Source organism: Cotesia typhae, unplaced genomic scaffold (assembly GCF_013202065.1).
Source record: "Cotesia typhae breed Kobodo isofemale line unplaced genomic scaffold, CoteBio_Ctyphae contig_20, whole genome shotgun sequence".
NCBI classification, from domain to species: domain Eukaryota; kingdom Metazoa; phylum Arthropoda; class Insecta; order Hymenoptera; family Braconidae; genus Cotesia; species Cotesia typhae.
Window position 1 is genome coordinate 4,256,061 of NW_027423725.1, and position 26,439 is coordinate 4,282,499.

Here is a 26,439-nt window from a genome sequence, read left to right on the forward strand (position 1 = left end):
GAATTTAATAACTAACAATAATTAATTCTATTCTGAATTAAATGTGTTTTTATGAAATAATAATAACAATTGTAATTCATTTATTTTAGATTTATTGAGTGCTTACAAACCAATCTTTTAAATTTTTTACATTTTCCAAGGCACATAAATCAGATAAACGATCATGATAATTACAAAAATGATTGTTACAAATTTTCATACTTTTTAGAGAGGGACATTTGAAATTATCGAGATCGATTACAATTTTATTATTACAATCAATTAAATTTTGAACCCATAACTTTTTCTCGATACCTTTGACATAAATAATTTTTTTATTACAAGTTAAATAATTGAGAACTTCTTTGAGCTTGTAATATGAAGTTGTTCCATCATGGCACCGTACCGTAAACATCCTGTTACCGATACAATGCATGAAATTGAGAGATCAACAACTTTCAAGCGTGTCAAAGTTGAAGATAAAACTCCAAGCCCGTTGATGTTCAAGAGGATGTGTGAACTTGAGGTGGGAAAAACTTACAAGCTAACTAGGATTAGAACGGTTATGACAGATCATGGACTCAACGTTGAAATCGATCTGGAAAACCACTTTTCAACGTTCTTCCTGCTACCACCAACCAGAAATATCTCAACAATCCTGATATGATATTTAAAATGAAATTTTTAATCTTATGCAATACTTTAAATCGACACTACATTGGGGCCAATTATAATAAATTCAAGCTTATTAATCACTCTGGGAAAACAATTACAGAAATTGTGAGAGAATTGTGTTTTGATATGTGCACTTAACTTTTATTCTAAATAATTGTTTTATACTTAACTTTTATACTAAATAAATTTTTATACTTATTCTAGTAAGGTTTGTAATTAAAAAACATTAAATTACAAAAACATTGTTATTTATTTACTATTTTTAATTACATTAAGTGTATTGATTAGTATAGGATCAATAATGTTATTGATTTGTTGTATTCGTCGACGAAATCGTTCTCCGTCTCTTACTGCTTGTTCCCATGGTCCTTTCCTCGCTTGTCTGGATGCAAAGTCCCATACATACATGTAATGTATGGTGGGTTTCGGATCAAACTGTACCATTAAGTAAGTTTTCTTACAGTGCTCCTGATGGGATTGTACTCAATTATTCGGTCGTGAATTATCAAGCAGTAAGCAGCAGTTTGATTTGGAAACTGTGCTGACGATTCAAACTCCAGACGTATATCCACAGGTCCAGACTTGATTGACTCGTTCTGCTTGGAACATTCAATTATATACAGAGGTGCTGTACTTAGAAATTTTTTCTTAGCCAATAGCGGTTCAGCTTCTTTCCCATAGTAAGCACTTTGAAAATTTGTGTACATATCATACATCAAGGCATACTGATTATGCACAATGTTGAGGTTCAAATTTCCATATGGATAACTCTGAGAGTTCAAGAACACCTTAATGTCTCTTATGCTGCAGTGATCAAACTCGCTTGCGTTTTGATTCGATTGATTCTTTCTTGCTGTTTGGAATCCAAGGATAACAAAACGAGGTTTCTCAAGCTGATTTGTTGTTTTGATTACCTAAATATGCTTGTTGGTAGCTGGTAGCAGTAGATACTCCTACAATTCCCAAGTCCGGAAACTGATTGGGATAGCTGGATCGGAGGTTATGTAATTCAGCACCATAATTTTTTGCTTGTCAGACATTGTTATGTATGGTACAATCCACTCAATTTTTTGAATCGTAATTGAAACATTTTCATTCTCAACGGTAACAACATAAGCATTTTGATCAGTATTTGATCTGATCAGTATCAATTCATGCTTGGCATTCACGATAATTCGTTGATAATCTTCAGCAAATCCAAGAATGAAACTCAGCGTTACTGAGACATCAAAGTAACCGCTATTATCAGTCAGCTTGTTGTCATCTTCATTAACAATCCAACCAGTATTTTCCAGAATATTTTGTTGTCCCGGACTCAGAGAAGCGTATCCTTTCATAACACTGGTGATACCAACATTCTTACATCTATCGATTTCTACACCATAGAGCTCATAACGTATCTCTTCAAACATATGACAAACAGCCATGTTGACCATCTTCGTAGTAGCACTTACAGCAGTACCATCAGCCTTCCTCATTCTTCCATAAAAATGTAATGTGCTCTTGCTTGGGAGCAAGCACAGATCTTGATGTTGAACAGCAATCCTGATTTCATCACTGTTGTTGAATGTTGATGATGCATATGGTAAGTGTGAATGAGCTTCACAGTGTGCAATAGACTCATCGAAAATAATTGATTTTTTTATATCTAAGATTTCCGCCATAGTATCACACAAGCTAGACAACAAAAATTTATTTTTATCTTGTGAATTTTCCACGTAATTTTAGTCCTAGACTTTTTAGGAACTCTGCGTTTTGACGTGTCAACACTTTCAGAGCTCGATGATGACTGATAATCTTTGGACATCCTGCAATCCTTTTATACCCGTTACCAGTCTTTGTCTCATATACGATACCCATTACAGGCTTTTTATATGCAGTCTTATCGTTATAGTCTCGCCGCGGAAATTTGCTATTCTCCCGTCCTGATCAACAATGCGGAGCCTCAAGTTGTGTATTGCTCGTACGGCGACTGGTAGGTAAATGATGTTTGTTGGCACTTCCACTATCTTATATCCTGCTGGAACCCTCGGGAAAAATTCATGGATTGTGTGATTCTTCTCACCATTGATGTACGATCCAGTAGTTATATTGCACTCGACTCTCAGAGCATTGATTTTCAATATTTTGACTGGTAAATCAGATTTATGTGCTGTGTTAGGTTCAAGCACGCGGTTGGTAAATCCAAGTAATGATCCAATGGAATCTTCAGGCTCAAAATTTATATATTGATCACATCTTATTTCACTTCTCAACTCATTGTTGTTTGCTTTTAAAGTGAAACTTAGTTCAGGTAATGTCTTGTTTATATAAGTTTCAATATCTTTAATTTCATAACTCCCTGTTGGTATAGTTATTTCTTGAAATCTCTTGATTGTACTTCTTTTGGATCTTTTTGATGACACATAAAATTTATTAGCACCAACATCAACATTTGGTATTGAATTAAATGTCAGGAGCTTAACGAGTCCAAGTACATAATTTTTTGTTGGTGATAGCTCAATCGGCGGAAAATAATTTGCCTCCAGTATGGAGGAGTTTCCGGATAGTGTCAAGGTGAATGACTCTGCCATGACTGACGCTTGTTGTCCCGACTCACTTCAATTTATAGTTGTCCAGCCAGGAATTTTAAGCACAAATGTCCACATATGATTGTATCAAAGTCTTGATATCTTTTATGATTGTACTTTACGCTACCTACATCCCCTTTTATTACCAAAACTGTCAAAGTAAATTACTTGATTATGATTCTTCTTGTATGCAACCCAGTGAGTTCCAGATCCAAGTTTATCATCTAAAGTTATTATTGCTGATTCGTTTGTCTTTGGTCCAGATTTTGGTAAATCATTTCTCATAAAAACTCCTCGAAAATTTGGAATTTTAAGCAGCTTGACATATTTTAATAAGTCGATGTTAGTCAGTGCTCGATGTGGTAGCTCTACTGGTTTTTTGACTTCTTGCAGCCAGCTCCTTCTGGGTATTGTTTCAGATAAAGTCCCATACCACTGCGGTAAGGTTTGAGGTATAATCCTCTACCTACAGCTATTTCCTCCATCTTCAAGTTGTGACGCTTCTTTTCAGCTAATTGATTTTTGGCTGTGCTGGCATCGTTCACAGCTTTTGCAACACCTGCAGCTCCACCTGTTAGAGCACCAACCGCTGATAACCCTGCAAACAGGGGAATCAAGAATGGAAGTACTCCACTAATCTTTGATGGAACTGGTAGAATACGAGGCAATCGAACGTTTTTCTTCCCACCAACTTTCTTGACAGCTTTGCGGGCACCTCCAAGAGCTGTTTTAACTGGATCTCCACCAGGCTGCATGGACTTTTTAGCTTCATCAACAATCTGTCTCAGAGCAACATCCTTCTTCTTGGTTGTCTTTCTTTTGACTGTCTTACGCTTCATTGTTTTTCTTTTAATTGTCTTACGCTTTGTAATAGGTTTTTCTTTTTTAAGACCCATACCGAAACGTCTTTTCAACTTCATGATTTTATTCACACTCCAAGCAGCAGCTTTTTCACCAATAGCAGCGTCTCTTGCTTGAAATCGTTGCCACGCTTTCTCAGCAAGGATTTTATCAGCTTCGTGACGGGCTTCTAAATTTTCACGATTTTTCGAGTAAGCTATATCATGTTCCTTACACGCAGCGTCCAGAGGATTTATACCTGAATCACCTCGAGCTAACCTCTTAGCTAACTTTGTACCTGGACCGCAGTACTGGTACCCAGGGATATGGAGTTCAAGTGGGAGCTTATTGATTATGTTGTTGAACAAACCTTTACCACGTCTGCTCTCAGACATGTCACATCAAAGACTGACTCGCTTATCTATATAAGCCGGTATATATACCTCTTGAGCTCAGAATACAATCAGCAGTCATGGATAGCAAACCAAGAGCTCAGTTGCCAGTTATCAATTTTGATCAAATTGTTCAAGGAACCGGTGTGAAACTCAAACGACACGGTGCTTTACTTCCCAACAGTATCCGTGCAGTGTTTTGCGGACCATCAAACTGTGGAAAGACCAACGCTCTACTATCCCTTATTGTACATCCAAACGGTTTGAGGTTTGAGAATATATATCTTTACTCAAAGTCTCTTAACCAACCAAAGTATCAGTTCCTGGAGACGCTGCTTAAACAGATTGATGGTATTGGATTCTTCACATTCAGTGAACATGAAGCTGTAATCAAGCCTGAAGATGCTAAACCTAACTCCCTGATGATATTTGATGATGTTGCTTGTGAAAAACAAGATCACATCAAGGCTTTCTTCTGCATGGGTCGACACAAGGATGTAGACAGCTTCTATCTCTGTCAAACTTATACACGAAAACCGAAGCATCTGATTAGAGATAACGCAAACTTTCTCGTGCTATTCCGTCAAGATGAAATGAATCTGAAGCATATTTATAATGATCATGTCAATACAGACATGTCGTACAACTCATTCAGAGATTTATGCTCGGCATGTTGGAATAAATATGGGTTTGTGGTAATAGATAAAGACAGTGAATTGAACAGTGGTAGGTATCGCAAAGGATTCGACTGCTTCATTAGTATAAATTGAGGTACTTTAGAGTGTGATAGTCATACATGCTGTAGACGTTAACCTGTCAACATGAAGCCTGAAGAAATATCAAAGCAGAAAGATATTCTGCATCAGATATCTCAAGCCAGCAATGCCATCCGACGGAAGCACAAGATGTTGAAGTTGGGTAAAGATACAGCTGAGAAAGCTATGGAGGAAATGTTCAAGCCTATTGTGACACCACTCCAGAGTGTAGTTGAATTTTCAAAGTGCTTACTATGGGAAAGAAGCTGAACCGCTATTGGCTAAGAAAAAATTTCTAAGTACAGCACCTCTGTATATAATTGACTGTTCCAAGCAGAACGAGTCAATCAAGTCTGGACCTGTGGATATACGTCTGGAGTTTGAATCGTCAGCACAGTTTCCAAATCAAACTGCTGCTTACTGCTTGATAATTCACGACCGAATAATTGAGTACAATCCCATCAGGAGCACTGTAAGAAAACTTACTTAATGGTACAGTTTGATCCGAAACCCACCATACATTACATGTATGTATGGGACTTTGCATCCAGACAAGCGAGGAAAGGACCATGGGAACAAGCAGTAAGAGACGGAGAACGATTTCGTCGACGAATACAACAAATCAATAACATTATTGATCCTATACTAATCAATAAACTTAATGTAATTAAAAATAGTAAATAAATAACAATGTTTTTGTAATTTAATGTTTTTTAATTACAAACCTTACTAGAATAAGTATAAAAATTTATTTAGTATAAAAGTTAAGTATAAAACAATTATTTAGAATAAAAGTTAAGTGCACATATCAAAACACAATTCTCTCACAATTTCTGTAATTGTTTTCCCAGAGTGATTAATAAGCTTGAATTTATTATAATTGGCCCCAATGTAGTGTCCATTTAAAGTATTGCATAAGATTAAAAATTTCATTTTAAATATCATATCAGGATTGTTGAGATATTTCTGGTTGGTGGTAGCAGGGAAGAACGTTGAAAAGTGGTTTTCCAGATCGATTTCAACGTTGAGTCCATGATCTGTCATAACCGTTCTAATCCTAGTTAGCTTGTAAGTTTTTCCCACCTCAAGTTCACACATCCTCTTGAACATCAACGGGCTTGGAGTTTTATCTTCAACTTTGACACGCTTGAAAGTTGTTGATCTCTCAATTTCATGCATTGTATCGGTAACAGGATGTTTACGGTACGGTGCCATGATGGAACAACTTCATATTACAAGCTCAAAGAAGTTCTCAATTATTTAACTTGTAATAAAAAAATTATTTATGTCAAAGGTATCGAGAAAAAGTTATGGGTTCAAAATTTAATTGATTGTAATAATAAAATTGTAATCGATCTCGATAATTTCAAATGTCCCTCTCTAAAAAAGTATGAAAATTTGTAACAATCATTTTTGTAATTATCATGATCGTTTATCTGATTTATGTGCCTTGGAAAATGTAAAAAATTTAAAAGATTGGTTTGTAAGCACTCAATAAATCTAAAATAAATGAATTACAATTGTTATTATTATTTCATAAAAACACATTTAATTCAGAATAGAATTAATTATTGTTAGTTATTAAATTCAAATAATTTTCCAACACTACTACTGATATTAATACTTATCAACAGATGGCGTAATGGTTTTGATTTTTTAATTATGATAATCAATAATCAGTTTTTGTTTTCTAAAATTTTATAATTAATATTTGTTTAAATTAAAAGTCATGCATTATTTTATATAACCATTTTAAAAATAAAAACTGAGTATTGATTTTCAAAATATATCGCTAGAAGATTTTTGGATTTGACGATACAGAGCACATCAACCCCATATTAGTTTATCCAATAATACATAACTTTTAATTTAAATAAATATTAATAATATTAATAACAAAACATTATAAACTAATAATAATTATTTATCTTTTATTTAAATTAAAAGTCATGTATTATTCTATATATGTATATATAACTAGAAAATTTTTTTAATATTTATGAATTGACAGCTTTCACGCTCTAAGAATAAACTGATAGTAGATGGCTCTAGTACAAGAAGCGCGAAATTCAAACTATCATTATGATAAGTAACTTAAAAAATTATGATTAAGTATAACTTATTGAATTTGAATTATAAATATTAATCTTAAATTAAAAATGTGAGGAATTATAAATAAAAACAATGAATTATTTATATTGAAATCCAATATTTTATTGATTAAATAATTCCACTGGTCATTTTTACATCAAGACTAGAATTAATAAATTCAAATTTATTATATTTTCCACCATGATAACGCAGAAACAGATAGTTTGAATCTATTAATTCATTCAAACTCTTCATGAAGTTATCATCTTTTAGATGTTGAGTAGTTCTTGATGGTAGATAAATGTTAAATTCATCGTTTATATTAGCAACAATCCTAGTTCCATACTCAGTTGTAATAGCTTTGATACCGTTAATCTTATATTCTCGATTAAACTCCAACTCGTTCATTTTCTTAACAGGAAGAATCCCAGTAAGACAATTAACCTCATTTATCTTGGTTACATCCATGATTGATTGCTGTAAAAATTTTTTAATTAATTGTAATGGTTGATTAAATGATTCTTGATTTAATTCATACTTTGATTAGACAGTAAATGAATACTTACGATTAGTAATACTGATAGGTAGAAGATGTATATCACCAAGAACTTGTACTTCAACTTGTAGTCACCACCAGCTCGTACTTTACTGGAGACGTGTACTTCGTTTTTGTGAAGTACGGCTTGAGCGCGCTGCTTTTATAGCCAGAGGATACTACGCAGTTACCCCCCACTCCTTTACCTCAAAAACGGTTTGATGACGTCATCTGCTACGCAGTTAGAAATAGAACAAAGAAAACTGTGCAGTTACGCAACCTTGAACAGGCTCAGACCTGTATGATGACGTCATCTACTACGCAGTTAGGAATAAAGCAAAGAGAACTACGCAGTTACCGTGACCTTGAACAGGTTCAGACCTGTTTAGAAGTAGACAGAAATCTCGACAGATGGCGTATCTTCTCGCATGTACTCCTCATACGTACAGTTTGAATATATTAACCTTTTCAGAATATAAACAATGAAATGCACCTGTGATCTAAGCAACTATTATTGATGTTGAGATCACAGGTGCATTTTTTAACAAAAATGCAGGAAATCAGAATCAAAATTTGAAATGGCGGAAATCAGACTCAAAATGGCGGAGTCAGATAGCAACCACCAGATGGTAAATTTCAGATAGCAGATTTCAGAGAGCAAACTCAAAATGGCGGATTTCAGACTCAGATAGCAGCCACCAGATGGCGGAAATCAGATAGCAGACTCAAAAATTCTAGAACAGAATGAGTCATCTACTGCGCAGTTATATGACCTTGAACAGGTTCAAGCCTGTCTGATGACGTCATCTACTACGCAGTTAGAAAATTCTAGAACAGAATGAGTCATCTACTGCGCGGTTGGAAGTAATGCACGCTGTCACCAGATGGCGTTGCGTGAAATCCTTCTCGCAAGTAGTTGACATAACTTCATTTTAAATATATAGAACATGGATATACCATACTACAAATGCGTAATCCTGAACTATTGATCTGTTATGGCTGAGCCGAAGGCAGGTTAATAGTTGAGGATGCTTTTTAACCTCAAAATGTTGAACTCAAATTCAAAATGGCGGATAGCAGCCACCAAATGACGGATTCAAAATGGCGGATAGTAAGATTTAAAAAATGGCGGATAGTAAGATGGCGGAAGAATTCCCCACCTGCGCCACCTATAACCTCGATAAAAACCTCACCCATAACCTCAAAATGACATACATATCTACCACCGGCAACACCTACTGTCGGTAAAAACAGGTCGCTCATATCCACAGATGATACTTGTCACGGACCTACATTTGGTAATGTAGATCCCAGCTTAGTGTGGGACACGATCCCATAAATCTGTTTTACCGACTGGGCATGTACCCCCTGTTTAACTATTTAATAACTTATCGATTAATTCAAAAGATATATGACAAATTATATCTAAACAATAAATTAAATCAGAATCGAATTGTCAATAATAATAATAAAAAAACCTCTAATAAACTACAAACATCGATTGTTGGTAAATATTTTCTCCAGTTAGTTGCATCCGAAATCCCTAAATCATTGCTACAAAAAGTAGTAGAAGCTACAAAAAAATTATCTATCAATATTATTGATTATATCGAAAATAAACTTTTTGAAAAAAATTTGTTGGATCCAAACCCAAGCTTACATAAATATTTAGTTGATCAAGAGAATGGATTGAAGCCTTTCAGTACAGTTTATCAACGAGCAAAATTCTATGAGAGCTTATCTGATTCTGTTCATCCAACAGAAATTATTGTTGCCATAAAACGAAAATTAAAGTTTAATTATCGCTTACGAAAATATGAATCTATACCTGTTCTATCTAAAATAACATATACACCTATTTTAAAGCAAATAGAATTTATTCTATTAAACGAAAACTACATTTCTTTTCAATGAAAGCAAAAACGAAAATTTGAATATTTCATCATCTACCTCTCATGGAACATATTATCAACATCACAATCTGTTAAACGAGTGTACAGATGCGTTACAAATTCAGCTTTATTTTGACAAGTTTCAAGCTGCAAATCCTATGGTATGGCTAGTAAAAGAAAAGACTATAAAATCGTTGCTATTTATTTTATTATATAAGAAATTTACCGTCACATCTGAATTCAAAACTTCATCATGTTCAGTTAGTCAGTTTATTTCGTACTATTGATATTTTAAGTATTTATCAAACTCTTAAGCCCTTAAAGAGAGATGTAAAAATTTTAGAAACGACTGGTTTTGCTATTGGTAATAAACATGTAAAAGGAACAATAATATCATTAAGCTTTGATAATTTAGGCGGTAATACCTTATTTAATAGTGTCAAATGATTCAACGTGACATATTTTTGTAGGATATGTACATCAACTAGCGGAGAAACAAAAACGATGACAACTGAAAATGCATTAACATTGAGAAAGCGAGATATCTATGAAGAAATTTACAAAAAAAATAAAACGAAAAATTTAGATCATTATTTAGGAATTAAAGAAAATCTACATTTAACTCAAATTATTTTTATATATTTTTGATGCTTATTCTGTTATAATGCGAAATTTGCTAGACGGTGTTGTTTAACGTGAAATTTATTTTCTTATTGAATCTATCACTAAAAAGAAAATACTCACTTTAGAAGTAATAAATGCTCAAATTTATGAATTTAATTTTGGTAGCGTTGAAATTAAAAACCGACCGAGTCCAATTATATTAACCCTTTAATGTCTAGCCTTGAATTCCCGCCTTGAATAAAGGGGGCTAGAAAAATAGTAGAAAAGCGTTACGGACTGTGATTAGCTGTGCCCCCTAACAGCTCACACTGAGACTTCTCGCGACTCCAAAACATTAAAGGTTTAAATCAATCTGCATTAATCGGTCAGCGAGCAGCTCAGACATGGACTGTGATTAGATTTTTACCACTAATTATTAGCGACGTGATTCAGAAACCTGAAGTAAATTGATTTTGGTACGTAATTACTTTACTTATAGAAATTTTTCTAATAGTATTTTCTCCTTCGATAACTCGAAGAAATCTTGGTTATTTGAAAGGACTTATTGATGAACATCATGCATTAGTCTTGTCTCTATTTAAAATTGAATTGACGCCTAAACACCACTTTATGCTCCACTACGCGACTGTTATTTTACTTATAGGGCCTTTAATTTATTTGTGGTGTATGAGGTTTAAAGCTAAACATAATTACTTAGATATAACTTAGATAGAATTATACCTGTACATGTCTAATCAGACCTGTCCATGCATGATCATGTCTGAAGCTATGTATACGTTCAGGCGTAATCATGCATAGTCATGCCTGTTCATGTCTGAGTAGCTACTCAAACAGGTATGATCATAGATGAACAGATCTGATTAAGCATGATCATACATGATCATGTCTGACGTAATAAATGGATTCATGTCTGCTCATGCATGCTCATACCTGATCATATTTGACATAGTCAGAAAATTAAAAACACAGCTTTGATCAGACCTGACAATATGCTACATCATATATGTTTAATAATGCATGAACAGACATGGTCATGTATGAGCATACCTGTTCATGCATGATAACATCGGAAGCGTTAAATACGTCAGATCTGATCATGCATGAACATGCCTGCTCATGTTTGACTTAGCCTAAAAAGTTAAAAACCTCCAGGTCTGATAGTGATTTGATATGCTGGCTCATGTCTGGATTATATCAGAGTAACAGTATCCATAACAAAAATCACAATTGTTAATTTTGAAATTAATGAAAAATTAAGTTTATGTTGAACAGTTTATTGACATTAATAACTAATTGTGAATATAAGAAAAAAGAAACAGATTGAAATAATCAAAAATGTGGATATGCATTTGCATTAGTGAAACATTGAATAAATTTTGTTCTAATTGACAATTTTAATTTAATTTTATTCAAGTGTGATGGGAATTTATATCGGTAGTATTTATTATCTATTCGTTAATTGATGATTCAACTCAGCTACAATTTGAGTGTGTAGGAAAATTATCTTACAAATTACACCAATTAAGTACAACTCCTTACGTGTATGGATCTATACCCTTATGTATCGATACACAAGTACACACATGAATATTTTTCATTGTTTGAAAAAAAATTTCGTTTTGTAATCTCAGGAAGTGCAAAATTTGTGTACAGTGTAATAAAAAACAAAATCCATTATTAATTATGTGGGATATTTTGATCTGCCCTTTCACTGTCTTATAATTTTATTATAAATTATTTTATTATCAAATTTATAACATGTATGCAAATATATCACTATATCCTGGTAAATAAATAAAACTAAAATAAATAAATATAATATAATTTATAATTTCTATGAACTTGACAAATTATAATGAATTTCAGTTGAATAATTAAATCGAAAATATTGAAATAAATTATTTTATTATATTTATAATCAACGTATTCGAAACGTTATGTACTTTATGAAATCATCCGATTTCATAAGATAGAAGCAGAGCAGGCAGGAATTCAAGACACATTAGGATCTCTAAATTAAAGCAGCCGTGAGCACGGTTAGTAGTTGGGTGGGTGACCGTTCGTGTTATATCCATATAATTGACTGTAATTTTTTTTTTATTTTTATTAGTTATAAAAGATTGAATGTAACCATAGAGACTATTATTTATAAATATAACCAAATATTTTGTAATAAATAATTATAAATTATGACAAGCCATGACCGGAACAGGTCTAATCAGACATGAACATGCCTGGCCAGGTCTGTTCAGACCTGGTCATTTTTCATGTCTGATCAGACCGAAGACTCATGCCAATTTATATCTGATCAGATGTGATCATTTTTTCCCTAGTGATTATACACTGATACGGAGTAATTGTACTTCGCTTTAACACCGAAATTACACTGATCACACCAATTTAATATCGAATTTTTAACACCGCTGGGAAACATTTTGACACCGGTGTTAATTAATCAACGTTGCCCAGCGGTGTTAAAATAAGTCCATTTTAACTCCGCTTTTTTAGGTAGATTTCATAGAAATCAATCTATTGCATACTCCCTTATGACGGAACTTTTCTAAAATTTTGTCACCATACTTAATTAATACTACTTAATTAATACTACTTAATTAATACTACTTAATTAGTCAAGTAAGCCTCAAAAAAAGACCACCATTAAAAATTTATATATGTATGTATACATACTTATCTAACCTTCAATTTCTTACTCTCGATTACTTTATTTAATAAGTGAGGATTTTTAATTAAAATCAGAAAGTGAACAAATTTTATAAAATTTAGTTATCAACAGTTACTTTACATTACAATTAAAGGTTCTTGACTTTTAAATACTAACAATCATGAGTTACCGATGATCTTAATGTTAACTTCCGCTCTCATGAATCTCAGCCGTTAATTGGATTTATTAAGTCTGACTATGAATACTTTTCGATTCCAATCAATAAAGCGGTTCGATGCTGCAATAGATGCGGAATTGTTAAGAAAATAAGCAAACTTGGAGAGTTAAATTTACCTTTCACATTATCGTAACCGCAAACCTATAATTTCATTTATATATATCCGTATAGCATGTATAACTGTATATGTATGAATAATCTAATAATTGTTTAACACCGTTTTCTTCTATTTACCAACAAATATTTTACTCTTTCTCAGGGGTACCCCATTTTGCCCGCGAAAAAAACCTAGGCAATTATGCGTCTGACGAAGCACTTCTTAGCATTCATAACGAATATTTAAATCCACTATCGTTATAACGAATTCAAATCTTCTTAACCAACGTGATCAATAGTGAAATAAAAATTCGAGAAAAACCTTTATTTTGAAATATTTCTAAAAATACAATTTATTGTGTAACACTTTAATTTTAAGTTTTCATAATCTGTGGCTCTAAGTAAATAAATGATTAAAAAACATAAAAAATTTTTCTGTCGTCATTTTATTTCACTAAACACAGCAAAGTCGTAAATATTATACTATATAACATAATATCATCTTCCGTGTCTTTAAATCCGTAGAGTCACGGACAACGAGACGCATTCGCCAATCTCTTTGCAATTTTCCGTGTCTTTAAGTCCTTAGAGTCACGGACAACAAGACGCATTCGCCTGTCTCTTTGCAATTTTCCGTGTCTTCAAGTCCTTAAAGTCACGGACAGCGAGAATGGTTCGTTAGTCTCTGTGCAATTTTCCGTGTCTTTAAGTCTTTAGAGTCACGGACAGCGAGAATTGTTCGTCAGTCTCTTTGTAATTTTCCGTAGCTTTAAGTCCTTAGAGTCACGGACAGCGAGAATTGTTCGTCGGTCTCTTTGCTATTTTCCGTGGCTTTAAGTCTTTAGAGTCACGGCCAACGAGACGCATTCGCCTGTCTCTTTGCAATTTTCCGTGTTTTTAAGTCCTTAGAGTCACGGACAGCGAGAATTGTTCGTCGGTCTCTTTGTAATTTTCCGTGTCTTTAAATCCGTAGAGTCACGGACAACACGACGCATTGGCCTGTCTCTTTGCAATTTTCCGTGTCTTAAGTCCTTAGAGTCACGGACAGCGAGAATTGTTCGTCGGTCTCTTTGTAATTTTCCGTGTCTTTAAATCCGTAGAGTCACGGACACCAAGACGCATTGGCCTATCTCTCTGCAATTTTCCGTGTCTTTAAGTTCTTAAAATCACGGACATCGAGAATTGTTTGTCAGTCTCTTTACAATTTTCCGGGTCTTCAAGTCCTTAGAGTCACGGACAGCGACAGTCATTCAACGATCTCTTTGCTATTTTCCGTGTCTTGAAGGCCTTAGAGTCACGAAAATACGATATTTAAATTCACGGAAAATGCTCCTCAACCCTCTTGAATTTTGGGTAAGAGTCACGGATTTTCCGTGGATGGTGTCAATAGACACTTCGTTATTTTATAGGAATTAAAATATGTACAATTTGAAAAACATAAAAATTTTTAATTTTTTCGATATTAGGACGAATGTACAATTATTTTTTCAAAATTATAGCTATCTTGACGATATCATTAATATACAAATATATTCAAAAATTAAAAATGTAATGTAATATATTACAAATGGATGAAAAAAAACAATAATTTATGGGTCCACAAATAATAGTCGTTGTTAAAAAACCGTTGAAAAAGCACAAATTGTGTGGCTTTCCTGCAGGAGAAAAAAAATAATATCGTTAGATTTTACAGCTTCTTTTAATGTCTAAAATTTAAAACCATCACCGGATTATCTACACACAATAAAATCTAGCTTTAAAGTTTCTGGTATGTATATGTATAATAACTTACCGATATTTTTAAACGTTTACATCGTTTTTGTAGATTTGAAGTACGACGTTTTTGAGAAATCGTATTTTCTAAAATATTTGAAGCAGAATTACAATTCTGTAAGCGATGTCGTAAAACTCTACAAGATTTACATCTTGGATTCGCTTGATTTCTTGTATAAGACTCGTCACCAAAAATTACACCCTTACAAGTTTGTGAAAACCTAAAATTTGATGTAATAATTAAAAAAGTTAATTATATTTTTACTCGTCATATAAGTATATTTCTTTGCTAATATAAAAATCGATTATACTTTTTTTTGTCTATTTGAGTACCAACGCATAATGGCCATTTTTCTACGAATTTCAAGTACTCGTAGATGGTTTTGAATGAAAATATATTATCGTTTGTAGTCAATTCCTCATTCGTCGAAAAATAACCTATAATGTGTTTTCAATTAATTATTAGTATTAAAGAGATTGAGACAAATACAATTATTTTGCAAGAACTTACAGTAACAGATAAGTCTTTGTTTACTCGTAAACGGTTTACGATTTGCATAGTTTTAGCATCCATCCGAAAGAATTCCAACCCTTCTGGTTTTTCAAAATACATCCAACCTTGCGGTAGCACAGAAGATTTCAGATTATCAAAAAATTTCTCGGTTGGCTGAGAAGTGTCTTCAGGTTCTTTATCATTTTGTTGATCAGTATGAGTTTCTTCATTCAACTGCACTATTTCTAAATCGTGTTTACTTTGTGTAATCATATCCATAACTCTATCAGAGACTCTCTGATCAGCTAATAGTTCTTGTTGTTTAGATTTATCTTCATGTTTTAATTTTTCTTCAGATTTATTATGGTTAGAACTCGGTTTTTGTAGTTGATTTATAACATTTCCTTCAACGTCATGTATGGCTACAGGGAGAAACTGATGTTCGACCGTTGGCAGAGCTGTATCTCGTAATGTTTTTTTACCTGTTGGAAAAATCGTGATCTCCCCGTTAATGTTGAACGTTTCGTACATTTTTATGTCCTCCTCTTTAAAATGTAAATGACAAATATAGTCAGTTGTTTTCATTGTAGTGCCTAAAGCTGTATTCCATTTATTCAATTTTTCCAGAGTCTATCCCTGTGGAAAAGGTCTCATAAATTCTCATAAAAAAATTGGTTATGAGAAAGTGATCTGCATTTGTCCATGAAAAACCTCGAAAATTCTTATACAATTATTTTCTCTTAGCAATAGAGGGTTTAACAATTTTTTAGGCAAAACTCTGATAAGTTTAATTAGAATTTATGAGAGTTGAGTGATAAAATTGTTTAGCTATGAGTATTTATGAGTTCGGATTATTTTAGGATTACAATAATTACGAGAACAAATGAGATTTAAGGAGAACTTTGTCGAAGTGGTGGTATGAGATTGTATACTGATATACAACATTCAAGGTTAATTAAATGCGAACCTAACCGAACTTTTATAAGATTTAATCAGTAAATTCATGTTATATTTCCATTATTTTAATGAGATTAATGCTTAGAAGTATTTTTTGAGAAACTTCAGAGAACTTGAATGCTATAATGGCAAATAATTTTATAAGATTTTATGAGTTCATTCACATATCATCTGGATCAGTTTTAATAAGATTTATTTTTATACGTAGTTTGGAGGATTTTCAAAAAAATTGAATGCCTCCATAGTAAATAATTTTATGAGATTTAATCAATTAATCCACATAACGTTTGCATCAGTTTTTAAAAGATTTATTTCTATGAGTAATTTTTAAGGAATTTCGAATAAATGGAATATTCTTCTGGCAAATAATTTTATGAGATTTAATGAGTTTATTCACATAACATTCGCATTAGTTTCAAAAAGTCTCAAAAACATTTATAAGAACTAATAAGAAATTTCAATAGTATATTTACGGAAAATTCTGATAATAATGACGTAGCCTAAAGAAAACTTTCACGAGAGTTAGTGAATAAATTCATTCAGTACAGTTACCAATTTTTATAAGGATTTTTTTTTTTGCTAAAATACAGAATCTCGAGAGAGATTCAGTGACGATTTCGAAATTTACATCAATATTCCAAAATTATTCAAGTAATCAATGTAAAAGATCAAACCGATCATATTCAGGTTAATTATATTTATTATGTTTCAATTTTTATGATTCACTTTCGATCGTTCCTAAATTATTTGTGCTGAATCTACAGACATTTTTCCTATCATAAAGTAAAAGAAAACATTCATAATTTGATCAATGTAGTATATAATCATGATTATTATATTTATTATTTTTTCAATAAAATTTATATCAAATATCAAATTCATAACATCTGTAACCCTTAAAAGTAGAAATGCGTTTAAAATAGTAGTAAGCCAATAAATTTAATATTAGAAATACAGAAAATATTAGAATAGGTTTATAATTAGTTAATTTAACTTATAACTATAGTAATGAAAAATCATGTTGGTTTATATTTTTAAAATTAGTAGATATTTGAGTATAAATGAGTATATCCGTCACTTTATAATTTTTTCAATTTTAATCAGTTACTTTTCCTCACTATTATTAGGGTTGGAACTATTGTTGGGTTCACTCTCTTCTTTTCTCTCTTCAATCGATTTTTCCTCAATTGTATTTACAATTGCGACTGTAGGCTCAGCTTCATGATCAACATCAGTTTTTTCAACTTCTTGCTTTCATTCTTGAATCATAGCATTATCGCACTCTTCTTGAGCAGACACTTCATCGGTAGACTCTCCGCTATCTTCCTCTCCATTTGAGGCTATGGTATCTTCCTCAATGTCTGAAATATCTTCAGTGTCACTGCTTTCCACCGGCTTTACCTAAAAAAAAAAATTTATACAACACCCATACTATTGTCCTTAAGCTGAAGAATGAACAAATTACGAATTAAAATTTACTTCAAAATAGGTTGAACTTTTTTTGAGTTTAAATATTTATAAATTTTTTATTTTTGATCATGCTTTAAAATTTTAATTACCTTTGGTAGATTCTTTTCGTTTGGACGCTTCTTTTCGGCTCGGGTATCGGTTATTTTACTCGATACATAGTTATAAAACTGTTTCATCTGTGCATCGTGTTTTTCTTTATCAAACTGGGCTGATTCTTTTAGATAATATGAAAAAATATCTGCAATTGAAATGTTTAAGATAATAAATTCCAATTCAATGAAAAAGTTAAAACAACTTCTGTGAAGAATTCTTAAATAAATAATATATATATATATATATATATATATATATATATATATATATATATATATATATATATATATATATAACATCAAGCTTATAGTTAAAAAATTAATTACAAGTACTGACGTACTCGTACTACTGTGAAAGTTTCTAACATTTAATTTTTAAAATAAAGTTAGTCATTCTAATAAACATTGTCATTAAATTGTTGTGAGAAAAAAACATTTTGAAATAGTTATTATACCAAATAGATACTTTACAATAAGGTCAAGTACCCAGTACTTGAACATTTGTGAAAATGTGACCAGTACTTGAACAGACGTTTCGAATTGTTGTAATAAAAAATCCGTAAATTTATTATCAACAATATGCGCATGTTATAATTATTCAATGATACAGTAAATGATTTCTGTAAGTTTTTTCAATTATAAATCAAAACAATTATATTTTAGTTAACTTAAAAATTGACATGTCGAGAATAGCCGATAGATGCTATTTTTTCATGAAAAACGTACTGAACCGTGAACCGAACCATCAGTAAAAAAATATGGTACATCCTCATTTTAAGTAAAATAAATTGTACAACCTAATTGAATAGTCTTTTCCAAATAATACATATTTTTTGCAAAGACATAAATTATAATTTTTGTATTAAATTTTAGCGTCTAACTATGTTTCCAAATTTTCAAAGTGGCACTCAGAACTTGAACAAGCTGGATTCGTATAATTTTAACAGCACTCTAATCTCTAATAGGCTTATACACTAGTGATCACTATTGTGATTTGTATTAATTTCTGAGAATTGAATAAGTTTTACAGCTAAAAATTAATGCAGTTAAAAATGATTGAACGTTTTAAATTGAGTATTTTTTTTATTTATAATTAATAATATACTTTGGCATTCATAAAAAATATAATAAAAAAATTAAATACAAATATTTCTCATTTTTAAGTGAACATATCAAATATTTATAGTATTATTTCAATATTAAATAGTAATATGTTTTAATTCTTTTGATATTTCAATAAAACGTTGAAAATTTTTAGTGTGCCTATTGCCATATATTTTATTATTTCAATTACTGCTCCCGGAGTGTTTAACTACTGCAGTTTGTTAGAATTGATTGTTCAACTACTATTCCCTTCATGGTATATATCTTAAAAACGTTGTAAAAATATAAAAATTAAATTATCTTTGTTATATTGCGCTTTAATCAGTTCAAAATTGTTTATATTTTCATGAAAATTACTAATTTAAACTAATAATTACATCTTTAATTAACTATTAAAAATAAGGTCAAATACATTTTACTTTGAAACCTGTTCAACTACTAGATACTTTACCTTATATATAATAAGAAAAAAAAATAGAAAACATGCTGACAACGTAAAATTAAGGATGCATTTTGTGTACCTTTCACGGCTTGTAATCTTACAGGATCCAGTCCCTCTTTTTGACTTTTTTGTTTCACTTTATTTGATTTAGCCCCGTGAACACTACTGTCTTGTAATTCTTTTGGTGAGAATACAGCCATGATCATTTTCCGAACAAATTGTGATGGAGTTTTAGACCTACTTGCTGCAGTCAGATATGAATTTTTGGGTACATAAACACCTTGTCCTAAATGAATCTATAATAGTAGTTTGTAATTAGTTGTAAGTTTTTTATTCTATATATTAATAAAAAATGTCACTTACACTATTATCAGATACACGAGTAAAACCAACTTGAGGATGCCCTGTTTTTTTCTCCAATTCGACCGATCCATGATTTGACGGAGTATCTGTAAAATTGAAATCTCCCTAAATTTTTTTGATTAACTATCAATCTTACCTAAAAATTATAAAATAGTCGGAACTACGGTTATCCCCAAATTTCAATTTTTACTATTTTTAAAAAATTCGAAAGAAGTTCGAATTTTCAACTTTTTTTATTTGTTTCTGTATTCTTATAATGTTAATATAGCATATGAAAAAAATGGTTGATAAAAATATTGATTGCCTTTTTATTAACGGCACTTTAAAAATTATTTGAAATTTGATGAAACTATGTACAATGAAATTTGATAACAAATAAGTTTAATACCTCTGTGCTCATTCCAAAAATCCAATATTTTTTGGATCATTTTTCTTTGAAGTTCTAATTCTTTTTTCAGGTCTTCAATACGGCGTTCAATTTCACTCATTCGCACGATCAACTCATCCTTTTTATTATCATGATGTTTTTTTTTTCTTTGCTTTTCCAGATTTCAAAACACTAAAATAAAATTCAAAAGTCATGAAGTATATTAATAGTTTCTTTTACATTTGTGAGCACTATAATTACAAATAAAAAAAATTCAGCATGAACAGAACAAAAAAACATAGATTTAATTAAACGCATGTTATAAACGTAAAAAAACATTTTTTGTTACAAATTATGATTTTCATCATAAACTAAAAAAAAAAAAAAAAAAAAAAAAAAAAAAAAAAACAGTCTGTGCCATTTTTTTCTTATGAAACAGAAATTATTTTTGTTTATAATTAAATCTATAACATTCATTATGCATATGAATAATCAAAACTTACTTCGAAGTAGTTGGGTCATCAGATGATTTTGTTTTAATTTCAAATGGTATAGTGCCATGTTGTGATGAGCCAGCTTCGTAAACTGTTAATGGTAACTCAATTGTTCTGTCAGTCAGAGCCGATGTATTGTCAGGGGGAGTCAATGACTGAATTCCTTTACTCGGAACTGATTTATTTTTGTCAACTTTACATTCATCTGATTCTACAGGTCTTTCAAAAACTTCGTCTTTTTTCGATTTTATCATAATAATCTAAATGAATATGAACTAGATCATTAATCATCATCAATTTACTAGAAAAATTACTAAATTTTTTCATAGCATACATACTTGTTGAGTAATTAATTCATTGTTCTTTTGAACTATTTCTTTTTCTGTAAAATACAATATAATTAGTAACTATATCAAATATCTTATGTTTTCTAGAAACTTACCTTAGGCAATTCCGTCTCTTTCTTTAATTTCTTTAGACAAATGGGCTCCTATAAAAAATGAAAAGAAAACAAAATAATGATATGAACTTCGCAATTGATTACAATTTTATAAAATTGAACTTCAATAACATACATTTTCTTTGTTACAATGCCCATCAGATTGCGAGATGAAAGTGTCATCATTTTTTTTCCGCTGTACAAAATATGGAGAGCATATGAGAAAAAAAAAACATTTGATATAAGACAACAATTTAAATAAATGTAATTTACCTTGCTACATTTATTTTTTTTGACTTTGGAATCATAATTTGTTTCCTTACTTGACTCAATGTTTGAAATTATAGTACCGTCTTTTTCAGTACTATAACGATCCTATAATATTAAAATATTATGTAACTGTTACGAATGTGTTTTTTTTTTAAATAATAGTATCCTTATCAATAATAATGAAGCTTGTAATAGTATATTCTAAAATTTACAAATATATTAACTGTCTTTTAGTAGCCAAAATTTTTCTCGATTTAAATATGCTGAAACGATTATTGTATTTACTTATTATGATTATTATAACGTTTTTTATTATCACTTAACCAATGATTTATTTTTTTAAGATGATGAATAATCTCATTTATTAGAAAATGAAAATTCATCTTCAGTTGAAAATTACTTAATATTTTTACAAAATTATAATTATGCTTTATCAATAATTATTTAAAATCATTTTTAACCAATTGAGTCATTATTTAGTTTTATTGCAGAAAACGATAATAATACAGACTTGAGAATTTATATTTTTATTCTATTGTTGAAATAAATAGATGCTTAATAATAATTAACTAAGAATCTAAAATATATAAATTTAATTATTTATACACTAACCGTTCATTAATTTAGTAGATTTGCTTGATACGATCTATAGTAGTGTAATGGTATAAATATGTGGAATAAATATGGTATAAATATGTAGTGAAATGGTATAAATAAATCAATTCAAATTCAAAATATATGGGAAAAAACAAATGTACTGAGAATGATCTATCTCAATGAATATTACTTTATTTTTGAAATTACGGATGTTTGTTATTATCTTCTGATCACCACATTTATTAGTAATACAATTAATGTGATCCATTTCGACATTACCGACTGCATAAGGAATAATATTGAAGCAACAGCCGTAGATATAGCATTGGTCTTTTATGACTAACAAATGATGGATGTGAATGACTTCATCAGATTGTAATTGTATGTAGGTATCGTTTATTTTTGTTGTTCGAGTATAGTCTTTACTGTGAATTACAGTTTTTTTGTAAATACATTTTTTATACACATTAATGAAAATACTATTATCGTTCATGAAGTTCTTTATTTCATTTTCAGTTTGAACAGATATACGTGTTTTTGCTACCAAAGTTATTTCGTCAGACAGTTTCAAAAAATCTTTTACGTCATCGTGACGAAATAATTCTTGACAAAAATGTTTGCATTGAGAGGATGTATTTAAGTAATCTAGTCTTGATAAAAGCATTTTTTTTTCAAGAATTTTTAGTAATTTGGTGACTCACGCTTCGGGGACCAGTAATTTCTTTTTAAAATTAAAAATTCCATTTTCGAATACAAAAGCTGATGTTCCTGTCATTGGTCCAGTTTCTAGTACAGATTTACACAAATGCCTGACGGAGTGTAAATTGAACGTCATCGCTGACTTTAAAAATTCAATTTGAAATGTTCCAACAAATTTAGTTAAGTCGTACTCGGTTCTCGCAATATCTTCTTTTGTTATGTCTCTTTTAAGTAAAGTAAAAACACCTCGAACAAAAAGAGCATACATTTCCAAAAATTCTGGATTTGCAATGCCATCGAGACATAAAAGACTCCAATATAAAAGCCAAGATTCAAATTCAGACGCTTTCCACTTACTGATATCAGCAGTTGGTCGGGGTAATCTATATATTTCATGAGGTGGTTTTATCGACATTAAACGTTGATCAACAGCTTCGCGGTCTTGCTTGGTTAATTTATATTTTACTCCGGGTGTTTTTAATAATTCCAAAACCTGGCGTGTTACTCCTAACAAACAACCGTGCATGTAATCTATCGGTAACCCCCTATAATACTATCAAAAAACGGCAATTTTTCCACAAAAATCATAGACCCTTTGACACCCATAACTGTTGGTGTCTTATTTTTGATGACAGAGGACTGTTTGATTTCTTCTATTTCCTTCATATTGGCTAAATGACTTGTATGTGTTCGTAAGTCTGGTTCAATTTCACTTAGTGGATAGTGGACCGCATGACCTACATAAAAACCGGGTTCGTAACACCAACTACATCCATAGTAACCGCTAAATTTTACACGATTTTGACAAGTTGCGCGTGCCGGCGTATCAACACAACAGCAAAGTAATGCAAATTTTAGATTACAAGTTTTCTTGGTTGAATGATTAAATATATCAACACCATTGTCCATTAAGTCGATAACTTGATTACACAATTCTTCATTATAAAGATTCATAAATTCTGATTTAGGTTCCTCGTCCGTTAAAAAAATACCACCAAGAATAATATGTTTGAATCGGTCCTCTAGCGGTAATTCGTTTATAATTAACTGTTGAGGCCAAAAGCTCTGCTTTGAACTCTTGAATATAGGAGCACCGTCAGTATTATAATTTAATATAAAAATATGTGGATACTCTCTTTTCAATTTTTATATAAGTTAGAATCTCGGACATCTGAAATACTAGATGATTGATTATCTGCTGTTATGTGTTTAAAAAAACTGTCTTGGATTTGTGGTTGGTTCAATATTAATTGAATCTGATATCTAACATCTACACTCATAAAATAATTCGTTGCTTGAGATGAAATGTTATGGTCTTTTTACATTTTTCGCATTGTACTTTTTCTTTCTTAGATCCATTCTGCAAGCTTCGTTTTGTAAGAATGACGTTGCAAGTTTCACAAAAAAAATTGAGTGTTACTTTATCATCTGCTACACCAAAAATTTTTGATCTTAAATAGTAACTACAGTCCCATGCTTCAAAATCAGGTCCAGCTAAAACCTTTACTAATTTGAGTAAATCATTTTCATCAGTTTTAGTTAAATTTTTTGAAATAGAAAACATTTGTATCATTAACAATACATCTGACACTTTCAAATTGGCAGCTGGAAACATTATACGATCACCCTCTATTTTATGAGTTTCTAATAATTTTTCATTCAGTACTTCGTTATCAATTTCAGTATTAAGCTCTTCGTCTGAAGAAATATCGTCATTACAACACGAACAAATACTGTAAATATCATCACAACTACTGTCAATAGATGCATCATCACATATGCTTTCATTATCAAAGTAAGTTTGTATATGATTATCTAAAATAGTTATATTATCATCTACAGTGGTGTCGTCATCTGTTATTGTAGATTTTTCGAAATCAGGATCATTTTTATTACACTTTTGTTTAACTACCCTCCCTTCGTCGGGCAAATCATCATCTAGATTCATAAAGAAAAATAAAGATATAAGACGAAATTGAAAACACAAAGATTCTAAATAGTAACTAAAATGTAAACATATAGTTTAGTTAGTACGGATATTTGGCTGCATTAAGTAAATATTTCTTAAGGGATACTGAATCGGTAATCATGAATTGATTGATACCTATGATTGCAAAAAAAATTGAAGAGATTTACAACTATCTTAAATTATACAATGTCAAAATCAAATTGAATGTTTGGGGAGCAAAAGCCCATCACTTGTGGAGTAAACAAATAAATTAATTAATTAAATATGAGTAAGCAATTTATGACTATTTAATATAAAAAATGAAATATCTAAACGATCATAAATATTTAACAATTAAAAGTTGAACAATTTTTCATCACTCTCATTAAAATTTTTACAATTTTCATATAAGTAACAATGGAGTAAGTCTAAGGAGATCCAAATACCCTCCTAGTGTAAAGAATGTGTGTAAAAAAATAATACGCCCTTGTGGAAATAATTCTCTGAAAAAACTCTTGAAAAGTCTTTATAACTCTGAATAAGACTTTTCGAAAGTCTTCACATCCCTAACTAAGTAAAGGAAAGACTTAATAAGTCTTCAAAACTCTGCAATACTCTTCAAAAGTCAAATTTTCCCTGCAATTTCGGACTTTCTCAAAGAGTTATTAAGACTTTATAAGACTTGTTCAGTTTTACAGGAAAAGAAGAAAATATTTCTTTTCAAAAAAATTACTTATCAGAATTAAATACACTAGTCACAAAAATTAAGGGATATAAAAAAAATTCCAAATTTTTTGGTGATTTTCAGCGAGCTGTAACTCCGAGGAAAATGATCGCACAGAAAAAAAAAAAAAAGCAAATTGTAGCTCCAAGTGTCTAGTTTTTAGATATGACCATGAAAATTTTTTGTCATCGTCAGGTCTGGAGAAATCCTAAGAAAACTACTGAAAAAAAATTTTTCGAAATTTTTTTTCGTCTTAAAAAGGTCTACGGGCTTCAAAAAAATTTTTTCGATTGTTTCGTTTAAAAGCTCTTTTAGTAAATTTAATACCCTTTAATTTGACGTAGCCAAAAAGCCTGTACGATAATTTGCCGCGGAGTTATCGTCAATCAAAGCAAAAAAGGTTTTTTTGACTTTGGAAATCAATAACTCTGGAAATAATGACCGTATAGGAAATCGAAGGAGGGTTTTGAAAACTACACAATATTCTCTATAAGAGAACGTAAACCGCTTTTGAAGAAAAAATTTTTTTGAATTGAAAACTCGGACTGAAAAAAGACAAAAATTCGCATAATTAAGGATATTTGGATAACTTGGTATAACTTTGGATAAAATGGATGAACGAAGGATATCGTTGGTAATTTTTAACTTCAAAGTGTCCCCTAAAATCCCTAAGAAATTCAAAGCGCTGCGATTTTTTGTTCATAGTGCCCAGAAGCTTCAAATTCTGTGTTTTCGCAAAAATCACCATTATGAGCAATTTTGTGATTTTTATTCATTTTTCCATTGAAAAAAATTTTTTTCAAAATTCTTTATTTTTCGATCAAAGAGATTGATTTTTCAAGAAATTTGAAAAAAAAA

General features: G+C 30.9%; 1 protein-coding gene and 3 long non-coding RNA genes across 5 annotated transcripts in view; all 4 read right to left on the minus strand.

Annotated features, from left to right (window-relative positions):
* Nucleotides 1–7,400: 7,400 nt before the first annotated feature.
* On the minus strand, nt 7,401–8,293 carry LOC141538197 (uncharacterized). Its single transcript, XR_012481026.1, has 2 exons — nt 7,869–8,293; nt 7,401–7,779 (listed from the first exon to the last, which is right to left on the minus strand). It is a non-coding gene; the product is annotated as an uncharacterized LOC141538197 (long non-coding RNA).
* Nucleotides 8,294–14,967: 6,674 nt separating this feature from the next.
* LOC141538317 (uncharacterized) lies at nt 14,968–15,556 on the minus strand. The gene is made up of 3 exons (XR_012481035.1): nt 15,434–15,556; nt 15,142–15,343; nt 14,968–15,004 (listed from the first exon to the last, which is right to left on the minus strand). It is a non-coding gene; the product is annotated as an uncharacterized LOC141538317 (long non-coding RNA).
* Nucleotides 15,557–17,475: 1,919 nt separating this feature from the next.
* Nucleotides 17,476–26,439, minus strand: part of LOC141538023 (neprilysin-2-like) — a 45,548-nt gene continuing 36,584 nt past the window's right edge. The window contains exons 1-6 of one of the 2 annotated variants that reach the window (XM_074259279.1): nt 20,914–21,073; nt 20,432–20,602; nt 20,044–20,129; nt 19,760–19,976; nt 18,132–18,280; nt 17,476–17,973 (exon numbers count right to left, since the gene is read on the minus strand). In XM_074259279.1, coding sequence (XP_074115380.1) covers nt 17,827–17,973; nt 18,132–18,280; nt 19,760–19,976; nt 20,044–20,129; nt 20,432–20,531 — 699 coding nt within the window. In that variant the 5' untranslated portion in view covers nt 20,532–20,602; nt 20,914–21,073 and the 3' untranslated portion in view covers nt 17,476–17,826. Of the gene's footprint in view, nt 17,974–18,131; nt 18,281–19,759; nt 19,977–20,043; nt 20,130–20,431; nt 20,603–20,913; nt 21,074–26,439 lie in introns of those variants that run through there. The other variant, XM_074259278.1, reaches the window with a different exon arrangement.
* LOC141537879 (uncharacterized) lies at nt 21,347–21,822 on the minus strand. Its single transcript, XR_012480981.1, has 3 exons — nt 21,617–21,822; nt 21,480–21,539; nt 21,347–21,394 (listed from the first exon to the last, which is right to left on the minus strand). It is a non-coding gene; the product is annotated as an uncharacterized LOC141537879 (long non-coding RNA).